This window comes from Sphaeramia orbicularis, chromosome 22, assembly GCF_902148855.1.
Source record: "Sphaeramia orbicularis chromosome 22, fSphaOr1.1, whole genome shotgun sequence".
In the NCBI taxonomy this organism is placed as follows: Eukaryota; Metazoa; Chordata; class Actinopteri; order Kurtiformes; family Apogonidae; genus Sphaeramia; species Sphaeramia orbicularis.
Genome location: NC_043978.1, coordinates 38,158,944 through 38,174,048, shown reverse-complemented (window position 1 = coordinate 38,174,048; position 15,105 = coordinate 38,158,944). Strand labels below are relative to the sequence as shown.

The following is a 15,105-nucleotide window of genomic DNA, read 5'->3' as shown; positions in this document are numbered from 1 at the left end:
GGGAGGTTAGGTGAAGTGTGGGGTTAAAGGTCAACCTCCCAGAGCTTTGATCTGCCCTACCTTTTCTGACGCAGATCAGCTCATGTACTCCACAGTTACGTTCGCCACCTGGAAAGACAATGCAGTTTCAATGAGCCACGCTGTGATGGAGGGAACGCAACGACAGACATAGTGGAAAAACACTTAAATACGCTTTCACATTCAGACAAAACCCACGGGAGGAACAAAAACGACACAGAAATACAACACAGACAGACACAGGATGGCAACAGTGTGATGTAAGAGTTCAGTTTATAAGCCATTTCTATTTTTTCTTTCTTTGATTTAAACAAACAGTGCTTTGTTGTGGCACTGAAGCCCTTGTGAACATATTCAAACAGACTGATGTTTCATGATGCCTTTTTTTTTTTCTTTATCCAGCCATCAGCGAGGCACTAATGGACAATAACTACAAAGCTGTAGGTATTCATCTGCTCAGCCTGTACAAGGTTCCCAAATGATTAAACAGTAGCCAACGACAGATGTGCGTGTCCTGCATGACTGCTCATCCTTCGTGGGCAGAGAAGCATTGCAGGATTGATGCAGAAGTGTGTGCTAACACCGACCGGATGCACATATGGATTACACTGAGACTCTGGTGAATTTTAACTATCACTTCTGAAGTTCCACGTTATTCAGCTTTAACAAGTCTTTTTCTGAACTTTAGGTCCTTTTGTACAAACATAGAGGAAGTGAAAAGGAAAAGAGAAATATTAGTTGGCTATATGAACCCAGTCCCTAAGGGAAACGTAGGTGTAATCACACATTATACAATACAACAGTACATGAAGGTATGTTAAGGTTCTGTAAGCTTTTTCATTATTTGATCCGAACAAAATATTAACCCTTTATCGGGCAAGTGACTATTTTTGGTAATTTCTGAATACATTACAAGACAGTGACAGCAATAGTTACGGTGAGAACAGTGAGTCAACAATCTCAGGTCCGATGTGGTCTACAGGGTCTGTAAGGTCCACCTCTGCATGAACAGTGAGTGTACCTGCTTTGTTAGGTACCATGAAGTAATGGTACTAATGTAAGGAATGATGTTCAAAGGAATAATGTGGATGTGGACAGGGGTCTGGATCAGCACTTATGTTGTTGTAATGCTCTAAAAGTGATGTTCTAATGTTCTAAAATACATGTTCCTTTCACCTTAGATGTGTTTTTCTTGGATTTTTATATATATTTCTTGGAATTTTTTTTGCCACTTATGGGTAAGGAGCCAAATATGGTAACTTCATTTACCTTTATTAATAAAAAATAATAAAAAACAATAAAAAATTTTGAAAAATTTCACCAAAATAATAAAGTCTTACACTATGGTTGAGGTTATTCTTTTGCAGAATAGTCTTATTGTCTTGTCTTGACGTTACTGTGCTGTGTTTTGCTATAGTTGTGATAATACTAGAAAATTGATAACACTGGGTTACAAAAAAATGTTTTTTGCAAGTTGTCTTGGTTTTTTCAACTGAATTAGGACCATTTTGCACCGCTAAATCCAAAAATGACATCTGTTTTTTTCAATCAGGTCAGGTTTTTGTGCTAATTTGATTTTGAAATTAATTTGATCTTCTCACAAAATTGATTACATTTTTGTGACTTTATCAGTTGATTTTTGTATATAGTTCTCACCCAAAATAGGTTTTAAGTGAAAAAAAATCATTTGATCACTTGATTCCTGTTAGGTACAATAGTGTATTCACCACAGATGTAGCAGAATACGTCAGGCTTATTTTTGCAAGATCTTCTAGTCGAAGCCATTTCATTCACCTGTAATATTAAAAAAAACATTAATCACAAATTGGCAAAAGTAAAATCTTCAGAACTCGTTTACTGCAAGAAATATGAAAGAATTTTGTATCATATGATGTGAAAATGCCCATAAATGTAAGCAAAAATGTTAAAAAGCTAATATGTAGCATAGTTCAGAAAGTTGACCTGATTGAGCAAAATTAATGTGATTTTTGGATTCAGCACACCAGAATTATCCTAAGTCAGCTCAAAAAACTTAAACAATAAATTTGTTGTTGACCAGTGTAATAGACTGTTTGCACTGTCACATGATGATTTTGTGGTCTGATTAACAAGCTAGTGTCCTCATCCTGAAAAAAAAACCCACAAATTTCCTACTTCTCAACTCTCCAAAGATCAACAAAGTCAATATTATAAAAATGAATTGACAGACAATAACAGAAATTTACTCAAACCAATGTCATTGCAAACAATAAATTTCATTGCTGTTGTGTTACTGTGTTACATTTCGCATCTGTACTAATGAAGCAAGTGACTCTCATCCATACACTTTATGAACTTTATTTAATGAATATCTTCTCATAGTTAGCGTACTGTTCTTTTTATGGATGTATTAAAAAAAAAACAAAAAAACAATGATATATTCATGTATTTTAATGTTCTGTTTTAAGAGGTTTTACTTTTACAGAATTGTCTTGTGTTTAGCATTTAACCCATAAGGACCCAGTGTGACTTCTGTGCCAGTTTCCAAATGAATTTTTCTCTCTATTTAACCTTTCCTAAGTGATTTATCACCATTTATTATAATATCATCCTCTGAATTTTGCAATTTTTCCAGTGGAAATAATCTATTTTCTATATTTAATCGACTGATCATGTAGATGTTCATAAAACCTCACAGTAAATTCAAAGGTTATTGTATCAAAACAGAAAAAAATGAAGAAATAGTGACTTTTTCAGTAAAATATGTCATTAACTGAACTTAAACCCAGTGTGTCCATCCACTGTCATTGATCAAACTCCATGGGTTTTACTGGTGAATCAATGTTTATAGAAGATGACGGTGTTTCCACGGTAACTACGGAGCCTGTGAACGTCCAAATTGGTCATATCTGATGACCATGAAAAGATGACAAACTGCATTTTACACCAATTACTTACATGGATTGATAGGATTAGTGGATCAACAGTTGATGCTTTTGGTCGACGGTGGATGTCTGGGTCTTTATGGGTTAAAATCCACACAAAACACAAGAAAATGTTCTGTCTTTTTGTGCATCGTTGTGTCATTGTTAGGAGCACCGTGCACATGAATGCAACTTGCTGATAGTAAAGCAGGAGCTCACATAAAATGCAGATGAGGAGGAGATGTCAGTGTGATGTGACTACAGCGTGAATACAATACAGTTCAGTGATCCATATCCATGAGCACATTCTGGATGTAAGGAGGGTATCTAAGAAGAATGGGCTCACCGCTGAATTTTGTCCTTTCAAGCGTGAAATACCTTGGCGTTGCTATTCAGACGGAGCTTACAGTATGCTTTATTTCCGCCAGACATGCTCCCAGACAGTCGCTGTAATTCAGTACTATTACTCACACTTCTGAAGGCCTCCGAGTCTCTGAGCTCTGCCGCAGCCTTTGGGATGTGCCTACAGGTTGAGGTACAAATAGCGCAGGCTGCTTTCAACTACGGCTCCTCAAAGATTTGTTCAGTTCTTCATCAATGCGCTAATGGCTAAAAGCACTGAAACACATGGCGTCATAGTGGTGTAATGGCTGTTGAGAAGCATGACCTTTCTTTCATGTCACTGTAATGATATAGTCAGTCATGCAAGACCTGAGGAAAGACAACTTCATACTAGGAGTGTGCACAGATGCATCTGGGGACATATATATAGTTTAGAAATGTGTTTTATCATCTATGGACACACACCGAAAAAAAAAAAAAAAAAAATGACACCATTTATTGAGATTATTTGTCCCATCTTAAAAAGGTCAAGTCAGAATGCACACCTTCCTTCTGCAGCTCTCCCCTCACTTTACAAGAAACAAATGACAAAATGTGGAAGAACTGATCCTGTTTGTTGCGACTACGAAAAAGGGAAGCAAATGATCTGCACTTATATAGTGCTTTTCCACACCTTCATAGGGCCCAAAGCGCTTTACAAAGCCTCACATTTACATTACATTACATTTATGCATTTGGCAGATGCTTTTTTCCAAAGCGACTTACAGGGGAAAACCAAAATTTTTTTTTTTTTTTTTTTTTTTTCTTTTTTTTCTTAATTGGGCTCAGCTGGCTGACAGGCAGCTGTCTGTCTTTTTAATTTTGGTTTTCCCAGACAGGGAAAACCAAAACTAAAAACACCGATATTCAAATATAAAATATACCAATGGGTGGCTGCTGTCATGCAAGGCCCTACTGAGAGGAGTTTAGGGCTCAGTGTCTTGCCCAAGGACACTTCAACATGCCAGGATTCGAACCACTGAGCCTTTGGTCATTGGACCACCCGCTCTACCAACTGAGCCATAGCCATCCATGTGTCAGCGTTGCACCATGAAGCAGCACAATGTAGTCACTTGTAAGTGAATCTGACCAGTGATTGGTAATTGCAGCTGTCAATCACTTATTAAACCACTACCTGTCTAAAAAACACCCATGAGTGGTCAACACGTCTCATCAGTATCCTCAATAATGACCCCTTAAATAACAATATGCTGAATGGTAAATATGGATTTTTTAACCAATTATGCAAAAAATATATATATATATATCATGCCCTTCAACCCTAATACAGGTTTTACAATAGTAATAAAATGATAATAATCTATTCCTATTGTCAGACAATAATTTTGAGGTCTGATTAACAAGTTACTGCCCTCATCGTGAAAAAATAAAATAAAATTCACACCTTTTTTCACACGTCTCAACTCTTCAAAGATAAGAAAAGTCAATTTTATAAAAAGGCAGACAATACAACACAAAGTTACTGTGTAAACTGTCACCTCTTTGTATGTTATTACATTGCTAGTATAAACCAATCTAACTGCAACCAATAAATGTCATAGCTGTTGTGTTATTGTTACATTTGGAAGCATGTTTTCTGTACTCAGTCATTCCTGTCTGTACTAATGATGAAGCAAGTGAGTCCCATCCATACACTTTATGTTAACCTCAGTGAATATCTCCTTATAGTTGCATACTGTTCTTTATGGGTGTATGTTTTAAAGAAGCTATTCCAGTCAATCAGCATAACATGGTGTTTGAGCATTTATGAATTTGGAATATGAGTTTCTGAAGAGAGTGAGTTCTCAGGAAGTACCTACTGCATTCACAATATATGAAGTCATCACTACTTAAATTTAGTATATACAGTGTAATGTTCTCCTGTGTACATACCGTAAGAGGCCATTGCTCATTAGAGTAATGTCTATGAACCGTTGTATGCTTGATCGCGGTTATCACATGTAAACACAGTCACTGAAATGAGTTTTGCCTCTCCTTGATGAGGCTGTCTGACAATATTTACCAAACTAGAAGCTGAAAAACGAGTTCTTGGTGTTGTCCAGCAGATCGATATAGCAGCTGTGTGTGGGAGGAAGCTCCCCGTGCTCTTTCACTCCTCCTTCACTCACCGTACGCACCATACTCGTCAAAAATAACATTTTCTTCGGCTCTTGAATAAGGCACACAGTACTGGTTGCTCATATTGCATTGCATTTGATTTCTCTCCTATTTTTTCAACATCTGAAAGATGGAAATTGCTGAAACCAATGCCAAAGTTTCCTATTTTGTGTAGTTTTTATAACATTACTACTAGTCGTATTTCAAAACAGTAGACCGTATTCTAGTTACAGGATGTGTTACATAATGTCTACATAATATCTAATGTCTTGCAATAATTAAAGAGCTCTATCAAAACATAACAGGGCTGTTAAATGAGACCATTAAATGGGCAAATTAATACATTATGAAGTGTATCAGACTAAGTGGGAGCACACACTCAACTCATTTCAGCTTCAACATCAATAAAGGCGCTGAGTATTAAGTTTTTTCATTTAGTGTTTTTTTTAACCTTTATTTAACCAGGCAAGACAAATTAAGAAAACACTCTTATTTACAACTGTGGCCTGGCAAAAGGCAGAATATGTAAAATATGAAAGATGATTTTTCAGCTTTCAGTTTTTAATTTGTCCAGTTTTCAAGTGTCTAAGCACAATAAAACAGATTCATGCACCGAGGGATGCTCTCATGCCATTACTCCTGCTCATTTTCTGGTCAAACTGCACACAATATGAAAATATGAGGCTATATTATTTTCCATCCTTACATGGCCTCCAACATTAGTGTGAAAGACAGCTTATGTAGCTACTACTACAATGCATTATGTTATTATTCATTAGTAGGTCTTCATAATGATGCAACTTTGAGCATTATTTCTTTGTAGACTAAAGTAAGTCCACTGTTAACTCATGCAACTATGTTATCACTATCCTCTGATCTGTAATTGTACAAAAATACACCCAGTTGACCTTGATGGAAAGTCTCACAACTAACTAAATACTTACACTCAGAGGTGTCAGGTAACAAAGTACAAATACTTTGTTACCTTACTTAGATAGAAATTTTGGTTATCTATACTTTACTGGAGTAATTATTTTTCAGCCGACTTCTTACTTCTACTCCTTACATTTTCACGCAATTCTCTGTACTTTCTACTCATTACATTTTAAAAATAGTCTCATTACTTCTATTTCATTTCAGCTTGTTTTCATTCTGGCTTATCATCGCTCAAATAAGAAAATACTATCCAGATAAATCGTGCCATCCGGATAGAGTGAATTTGATTGTGATTGGATGAGAAGTAGCATTCCAACATCCTACTGGTTTTTATGAGATCCATCACACCTACACATGACACAAATCCCATCACACCCCAGTGAGAACACAGCAGACGTATGTAGTCTAGTATGAAAATGTCTGTGGCAGAGACTCAAGAGAACTCGAGCCAAATGTCCCAACCACTGTACTGCACAGACAACCATAGGAGGGTCACTGTTACTAAGCCTGCCCTGGGTACACCTATTCTCTTGTCCAGTTTTGTTCTCTTACATCCGTTGCTCTCACAGATTCCTGCAGCTAAGCTTGGATGTACATTTACATTCCAATAAAGGTGATTAATAACATGCCTCTGAAGTTTGACTTTTTGCACCATTTCAATACTTACATTCAACTAGTCATCATATCTTCAGCTCCATGAAACACATGTTAACTTGTTAAACCCTGACCATATTTTCAGGGGAAAAACGCCTGAAAAGACATACCCAAAGTAAATGAAGAATTACTTCACAATAATAAGGTTCATATGGATGTTCTTGGTGTCTATGGACATTTAGAGACCTCACAGAATCTATTCCCATTGTCTAAAATATTGTATCTATTACTATGCCTGAGTAAACTGTAACAAACTAAAAGAGAAATTAGAATTTTTTATCCTCGCCTGTTTTATTTCGGCTGGATTGACGATGATATGCATAATTAATTGTTCGTGTCGGAGATTTTTAATAGCGTATATTTCACCCCACAAAGATTAAAAATCATGTTTGAACATTAACGTTTGCACTAAAATACACTTTTGATGTACTTTTATTAACATTAGGGTCTAAACTTTGAGCAGAAGTTGAAAAAAACATCCATTGTCCTGATTTATTATATTTTTTATAGTAGATGAATATTAATATAATTTTTTCGGCCCACGGGCAGGCCGATAGGGCTAAAGGGGTCAGTAGTACACATATATGGTTCTTCAATACATTTGCATTGGACTAAAATGTGTTCATTATCAATGGGCATATATGCGGCTTAAACAGGTAGCCTAGTGCATCCCAAATGTTTCAACATTAACATTTTAATATAACATTATAGTCATTATGACCTTTAGAAAAATGTTTTTTGGGGAGGTGGGGTAGTGCACTATAGGGCCCCTGTGACACCACCTAAGCTTTTGCAAATTTTGTCCTAATGGCATTTTTTCCCCTTTACATTGACTTTTATACTTTAAGTAGTTTTGAAACCAGTACTTTTACACTTTTACTTGAGTAAAAAGCTTGAGTTGATGCTTCAGCTTCTACAGAAGTCTTTTTAAACCCTAGTGTCTATACTTCTACCTGAGAAATGAATGGGAATACTTCTGACACCTCTGCTTACACTAACCTGTAACTATTTTGCATTAGGGAAAATAATGTACTGAAACCAAACAAGATGGTTCAGGGGAAGGGAGAGTATCTTGGCTGAAACTTAAAGTACAAGTAGTGGTTCACATGCTCTGCTCTTGAGGCTGAAAGAAATCAATTTGGAGCAACTGCAGTCATCAATATGTGCAGCCGGCGAGTGCTTCACTGGTGAGCAGGTCCCACTTCTGCAAACTAAAGTAAACTAAACTAAACCAAGGTGAACTGTTGCTTCACTGTCTTGCCTCCAGCAGACAGTCTGGGGCAAGGCTGGGAGCAATTTTAGGATTTGTCCCAGTTTCTTTGAGGAATCTCCTCTGCCTGCCCCTTCTATTCAGGCTGCAGAGACAAACATGTCTGGGTTTAGGACAGATGAATGGACTGAGGCCTTGACACAGAAAGCAGGGCTGAGGAAATTGACCTGACAGAGATATTTGGTTGTTTGAGGTCAGCGAAGAGAATGTGCTGTGACAAGAAAAGAACCCAACAAACTTTTGCTCTTGGCCCTGTTTCAAAGTTTCCAACTCACCACATCCTACAGAGTTTTTCTTAAAATCTAAATAAAACTAGATGAATTTTATGGTCACCTGAAAGCAACAGAAAAAGCTGTTTAGAATGCTTTGTTTTTCTGGACTAGACTGAGGGTTCCTTGGCTAAACATACAGTGTTCCTCATCGTCAGCTGTTAAACACTAACAGAGGATCACAGTGTTACATTTATTAATTTCCTCTCAACATGAGTTAGGATTGGTTTATGAGAACAGCTGCTTGTCTACAACCATTTCCATTAAAATCACTCGGTCTCTTCATTGGTTCTTGGCAGAGGGAGGTGCTAATCAGGCTGTTCGTGAGACATTTTTCGTGTTGTCTTTCTGAATGGCACGAGGGAGTCACTTTGGGATAAGCTACCATAAGCCAATTAGCTCCTAGAGGATATAGTACGTCAAAGATTAGCCAGCTTATCCTACAGTTCTACTCCAAGTTCAGAGAGCAATCACCATTTTCCTTCTGAATGCAAGTGTAAAACATTCACTGCTGCACCAGAAAACTGAGAATTGTGGGAAGTTGCGTCCAGTCATTGCTCTATATTCGCAGCACTATCCATAGCCCTGAGCAATGGAAACACACTTTGAAAGTAGTGCAGTTAATACCTTATTTTTAGAACTGACAAAGCCAAACGTGCCTGGGTTAGAGTAGGAAAATTCCACATGAAAAGTAACACATTAATCAACAGCGAATAGACCAAGATCTGCAAGATGTGCAACAATATTGTTCATAGAATTGGGCGATATGGCCAAAAATTTTAATCTACATAAAATTAACTGTTTTCTGACTACATATATTGAAAACAAAACTTGAATACTTCAATTCTTAAACTTGAAAACTCAGTCTTTACAAAAACCTTATTCTACATTTGGCTGAAGAAAAAGTTACAATTACAAAAACCAAACAAGTTGCAAAATCTCCAGGGGAATAATCTTGATTTCGTCATGATTTTCAGAAAACAAAACCTTATTCAGTGTAATATGATATATTGCCCAGCCCGGTGGATAGTTGGATGGATGAACGGATGAACTCACAGATGGATGGATAGATGGATGGACTGATATTGCTCAGCCTTAAGTGATACCTTGCGATTAAAAACAGCTGGAGCCTCTTCTGATTGGTCAAATGAAGATGAAAATATAATTCATATGTCAGTACCAATGACTAGTTCAATCTTTTTTCCTGTAATACTTGTAAATATCTCTAAAGTTGTTCTCCAAACAAACTAAACTTGAATTTAACTTCCAGAATTGTTATTTTCACATTAGTTGTTTCTTTCAGACTCTATCTGCTTTAAAATGGATGATAGGATCTGACTGTTTTATTAATACCAGCACAAAAAAATCATCCAAGTGATAAATTCTTCACTGTTTTAAGTGGACGACAGTGGCAGAAAAATCTAATCTAATCATCTGTTGATGGCTCTGTGTGGCGGACAATCTATCTGGGTGTTTGTGTGTCTGTGTGTGCAGTGAGTAGTCACATACAGCAAGATCTACTCGCTCATCAAAACCTCCACAGGCCAAACTGTGCAGCAGCCGAGGCAGAAGAGTACAGGGACTGATTCACAGAGGAGCAGTGTAACACACAGAGCCTACAGCTGAGGCTAAAAACAAACAGCCACAACTTCAGTCAATGTCTACCAGGATGTCAGATTATTCTGGTGTTAAATAATAAATTCAAGGTAAGACGTTAAATAATGTGGGCGTAATATGAAATGTTGACTGTCTTCGAGCCATCCAGACTCCATTATTAGTTCATGTTATCATTCCTGCTGTCAAGTTATATGATATTTGCGCTGATATTTTATTTTTGTATTCTTGCTAACAACAAGACACATGGCAACAGTAGAAAAAACTAAATATAAAACTTGAAAACAAGTAATATATAAAGATGCAAAAGCACTCAGAAGTCCTGTATGTTTTAAAGGGGTCATATTTACCTAAACCCACTTTTATTAGTCTTTGGTACATTTATTTGTGTATTTGGGGACCGTAATAGTTCAAAAAGTTTGAATTTGAACCCTCCAGGTGCTGCAAATCTATCAATATATTATTTTGGCAAAAATCAAGTGGATTTCTACAACTCGTTGTAATTCCTGCTTAATTTGTCACATCTATAACTAGTTACATCATGACATTTGCACATATAAGGTCAAGACTTCCGACAAACATCTCTCCGAGTACGCCATAATTGTTTGTCAGCAGCAGCGCTTGTAGTAGTAGTATTAACAAACACAAGTGGTTGAACGGGACAGAACAGCACAGTCAACAGCCTGGAGGGGGTGGGGCGTGAAGTGGCTCATTTGCATTTAAAGGACCAGCGCTCAAAACAACCTTTCTGGTGTCATTACTCAAAAATAGGGTTTAAGATGGACCTGTGGAGTTTATTTAATGAAGACTTCAGACCCAAGTACAGAATTGACTGTTTATGTAGACCAAAGGGAAATGTTTTAAAATGAATAATTCCATTTTTTTAAAAAAGGCAAAATATCACTCCTTTAATTCTTAATCGCTTCATGTAATTTACAGTCAAGCCATGCACTGGTAGCATTAAAAAAATATTGACTGTAGCAACCTTAGCAACAACTATTTAACTTTGACTGCCAAAAAGCCTCCCTACCTCTTAGGCTGTGTGACAGTGAAATCATATTGTTTGATTTACAGCACACACGGGAAACTAATTTACTGTGCATGTAAAATATTGCTCTATTCCAGCTTGACTGCCTCACTGCTCACATTAGCACAAATGGTCTGGAGACTTATTGGCTATTATCGCCTCATATCCTGTTTCCAACTCTCCAAAACAAACAGTCTTGTCATTGAGAAAGAAAGGGAAGAAAGATATGGTGGAAAACATCTTAACAGGAAGCAACAGGATTTACACGAAATGGTCAGAGTCAGATATTCTATACAGTAACATGTTGATAAAAGGCACCAGATGCAAATGACATGATAGACATAGCAGCAGTATTTGATGTTAAAGCATCTTTTTTTTTTTTTTTGTGGTTGTAATTAAAATACACACATTTCCACAGCTCGACGCCCCCAGGGCTGCCCACTCGGCACTTGGCTCTAGCTGAGAACTCAACAAGGCTTCATAAACACCGTACACACAGAGAATACCAAGCATGAGAGCCAGGCTGTTTTCGATCTGCTGGCCCGAAAACCGGGTTTAACCAGGATATATGAAATCCATTTGGGCTGTGAGTCGATCAGTCTGTGGCTTGTCACAGGAGCTGATGCATGGAGCTCAGTCAGCCACACATACTACGCAAAAGTAAGGACAGGAAAATGCAGGTTGATGAACAATCTTCACTAATCTGGATATATTTAACACATAGTGCAACAGAGAATTATTATTATTATCTGTTTTTTAAATTTGTATCCAAGTTATTCCAACCTAAAACCTTTGTGTGCACAAGCTTAGGCAGTCACACACTGATCCTTTCCCAGACAGCCTTATGGTATATCCAATTAACAAGCTTAAGGAGCTCTGATATATTTGGTTTTTAAAGCCTGATGCTTTGATTGTGGGAGGTTTAGGATAATGATTCAGAGATGAAGCATGATAGCAATAAAAATGGATGTGATTACTAATAGACTGTCACTGGAGACATTAATGGAGCCTGTGACAGAACGCGAACTCAAAAAGACAAGTTGCCCTGTATTTAAAGGCATCACCTAATTACGTGCATCATTTAAACAGCACAATTACTTGCAAATGCTAATTAGACAACTAAAATATACAGCATTTGTTCTAGAATGTCTCCCTCTGTTGTGCCACCTCATGATGCTCACCCAACCAGACATCACAGGTACAGACAGAAACACAGCCGGCCTCCCACTGCTGTTGTGTCAGCCCAGCCTCTGGATGCTGCAGGTGTCAGTCAGACCCACAGCTGTGGTATAAATCTCAGCGGAGCCAACTAGCACCAATGAAATATTGCTGACAGGGGCTGTTATAATCATGGCGTTTCGGGCAACAGCGCTCTGCTGACTAATGGAGTGGGAAGTTGAGGTTAGTGGGTGTGGTGCAGTAAGCATCTAAATCAGGCGAGATGTAGTGTGTGATAAACTGCAAAAGGGAAGATGTACATGTAGATTACACATGGTTGCTTGGGGTTGTCTGCTTTTTCATGTGTTCCTCATGTGACCTAAATTGCCCATGCATGTTAAGTATGTTCAGACTTCAGTATTATCCATCGATTCAAGTCACCGTGAACAAATTTCTTAATGTCGATTACATAAAATGTGATTAGAAAACCCCTGAGGCCCTGAGCTGGTGGATGGTCTAGTTGCCTAGTTTACAAGAAGAATTGAAGAGTGTATCTTCACCGCTCTGGATTCTAAAGGTGAACCCAGCTGTCCTGTATTTCTCACGGTCTATTTTCATTCCAGCCATCTCCAACTGGACAAACTGGGAAGGACTTATAACTTTTACCCTTAACATACTTTGGGAGGAAAACAAATGTCTTAAATATTTAATTCAATTGAAATCCAAAGCAATTTCACTCAAAAAAACAAAAGCACTTGAGCTAGCTTCAAATTAAATTTTATAAGGAAATAAGCATAAAAATGTTAACATATTTGTTAAAAAAGAGTGTATATTGGCTTTAGTTTACAAAGAAATGATGTGAAAATGTTTCACTTTCAGGTTCAGGTATAACAATTTTTTTCTGAATAAAGCTTTTCATTCTGTTTCGTAAAAGCCTGCTACAGTGTTATTATAAAACAGATCATTAATCATAGAGCTATAGTGTGTAATGTGCTTTATTCAGTGACATTTAAAATAATGCACTTTACAGCTGCAAGCAAAAATGATATTCACTGTGATAAAATAAGAAGCAAAGCTGCTTACAACCTGCAAAGTTACATATGCAGAGAAAGGTGAAGAGTAAAATCACTTGTCTGTAAACAGTGCACATTCACTGCAGCTGAAGACATGAACGGCCAGAGGCAAAAAATAATCCCACCAATTAAAATCAAGCACGATGAAACAGTTGGTAATTACATATATGTGGTAAATGTCCTGGTTCAGAGCTAAACTATTGCATTTCAGCAATGGTGTAGTCTGTTTAAAAGCCAAAAATCAGACCTCAAACCCCGGTGTGTCTGAGGTTTACTCCCTAAAATCCAAGTTGTAAACTACCAGCATGATACGAGGCAACATAACGAACAGTAAAACCGAAATGACAGCAAGAGTTGTGGTAAAATAAAGAGCAGAACCCCAGCAGAGAAGGTTCAGTTCTTCTGTTTGACTTGACTGTGTTGAACTATCGGAGCTGTCCTTTCAGCACCACCGACACTAACACTGACTGAACGCCGCTTCAACATTTCACTGTCTCTTTTACTCAGAGGGAGGAAAAAAAACCGCTTCAAAGAAATAAAAGACACTTTCACTGCCTCCACATAAAGCAAACACCGCTTACCACAAACCCTTGTCACTTTAAATTGGACTGAATTAACCAGTGACATGTATTATTTACCAGTTGAAGTTAATTACAAGAAAAGCAGAGACGTTATTGGCCTACTTACCATCAATCGCCATGATGTTCTGTTTTGGCTTCAACCAAAGCGGGCGGTAAAGAAGGGGGAGCGGCCCACTGCACGAGACAGGGGAGGGGGGGGACACATCATGGTACAGTCCATTAGACACAAGGGAGGAGGAACTTCACTGTATTGTAGAAAATATTTAGCAGATTTTAAGCATTTTACGTTAGATTCAAATAGCTAAATGGTTCCACATATAAGAAAAGTGTTTTATGACAGACAGACAAATACAATAAAAAAATAAAATTATTTTAACCAAAAGTGTAATTAACCCTTTCATGCATTTTTAAAAAAAATTATTTTACTTTATTTAACCAGAAAAACCTCATTGAGATTAAAAATCTCTTTTTCAAGAGTGTCCTGGCCAAGACGGGCAGCAGTACATTAAATAGTTACAGACACAGACTTCCGTACATAAAACGAATACATAAAAACATAAAATGAATACATAAAAAATGCATAGTGGTCACTACAGTGGACAGCTATTCTACAGCTGTTCTCTTATATATTCATGGGTTTTGTTGTTTTAGTTCCATATCAGCCGACACAGTGGACACTTATGCACCATCCCAAACACTGCAATTCACACCATTACTGTAACTTTGCTGTTCTTGATAAACCTGATCTGCAGTAACATGTTTGAGTGTAAATCAGTTGCTTATCATTATTATCAAACAGTTCTGTTTTTTTTTTTTTACATGAAGTTTTTTTTTTTTTTTTGCATATTATCTCCATGAAGTGAGTAATGACTAGTATTAGAGTATGTTAAAATATGAGAAAACATCAGATTAGCTGCATTAAAAGTGTTGTTATTTCATAGTTTTCACATGATGTATCAGTAAACACATGTTTTTTTTTTACTTCAAAAACTAAATGCATGGTGTCATGCTGAGTGGAAATTTTTGTAACCCCATGAAAAATAGATTCATAAGAAAAGTGTCAATCGCATTGGGGTTTTTTTATGCCTAAAGAGGAATAAAAA

The 15,105-nt window shown here is 37.1% G+C and overlaps 1 protein-coding gene across 3 annotated transcripts in view; it reads right to left on the bottom strand.

The window, feature by feature from the left end:
- The window catches only part of syt14a (synaptotagmin XIVa), a 45,779-nt gene extending 31,626 nt beyond the window's left edge, over positions 1 to 14,153 (bottom strand). For all 3 annotated transcript variants that reach the window (XM_030126691.1, XM_030126692.1, XM_030126693.1), the window contains exons 1-2: positions 14,109 to 14,153; positions 61 to 108 (exon numbers count right to left, since the gene is read on the bottom strand). In XM_030126691.1, the coding sequence (XP_029982551.1) occupies positions 61 to 108; positions 14,109 to 14,121 (61 nt within the window). In that variant the 5' untranslated portion in view covers positions 14,122 to 14,153. The remainder of the gene's footprint in view (positions 1 to 60; positions 109 to 14,108) is intronic.
- Between the last annotated feature and the right edge of the window lie 952 nt (positions 14,154 to 15,105).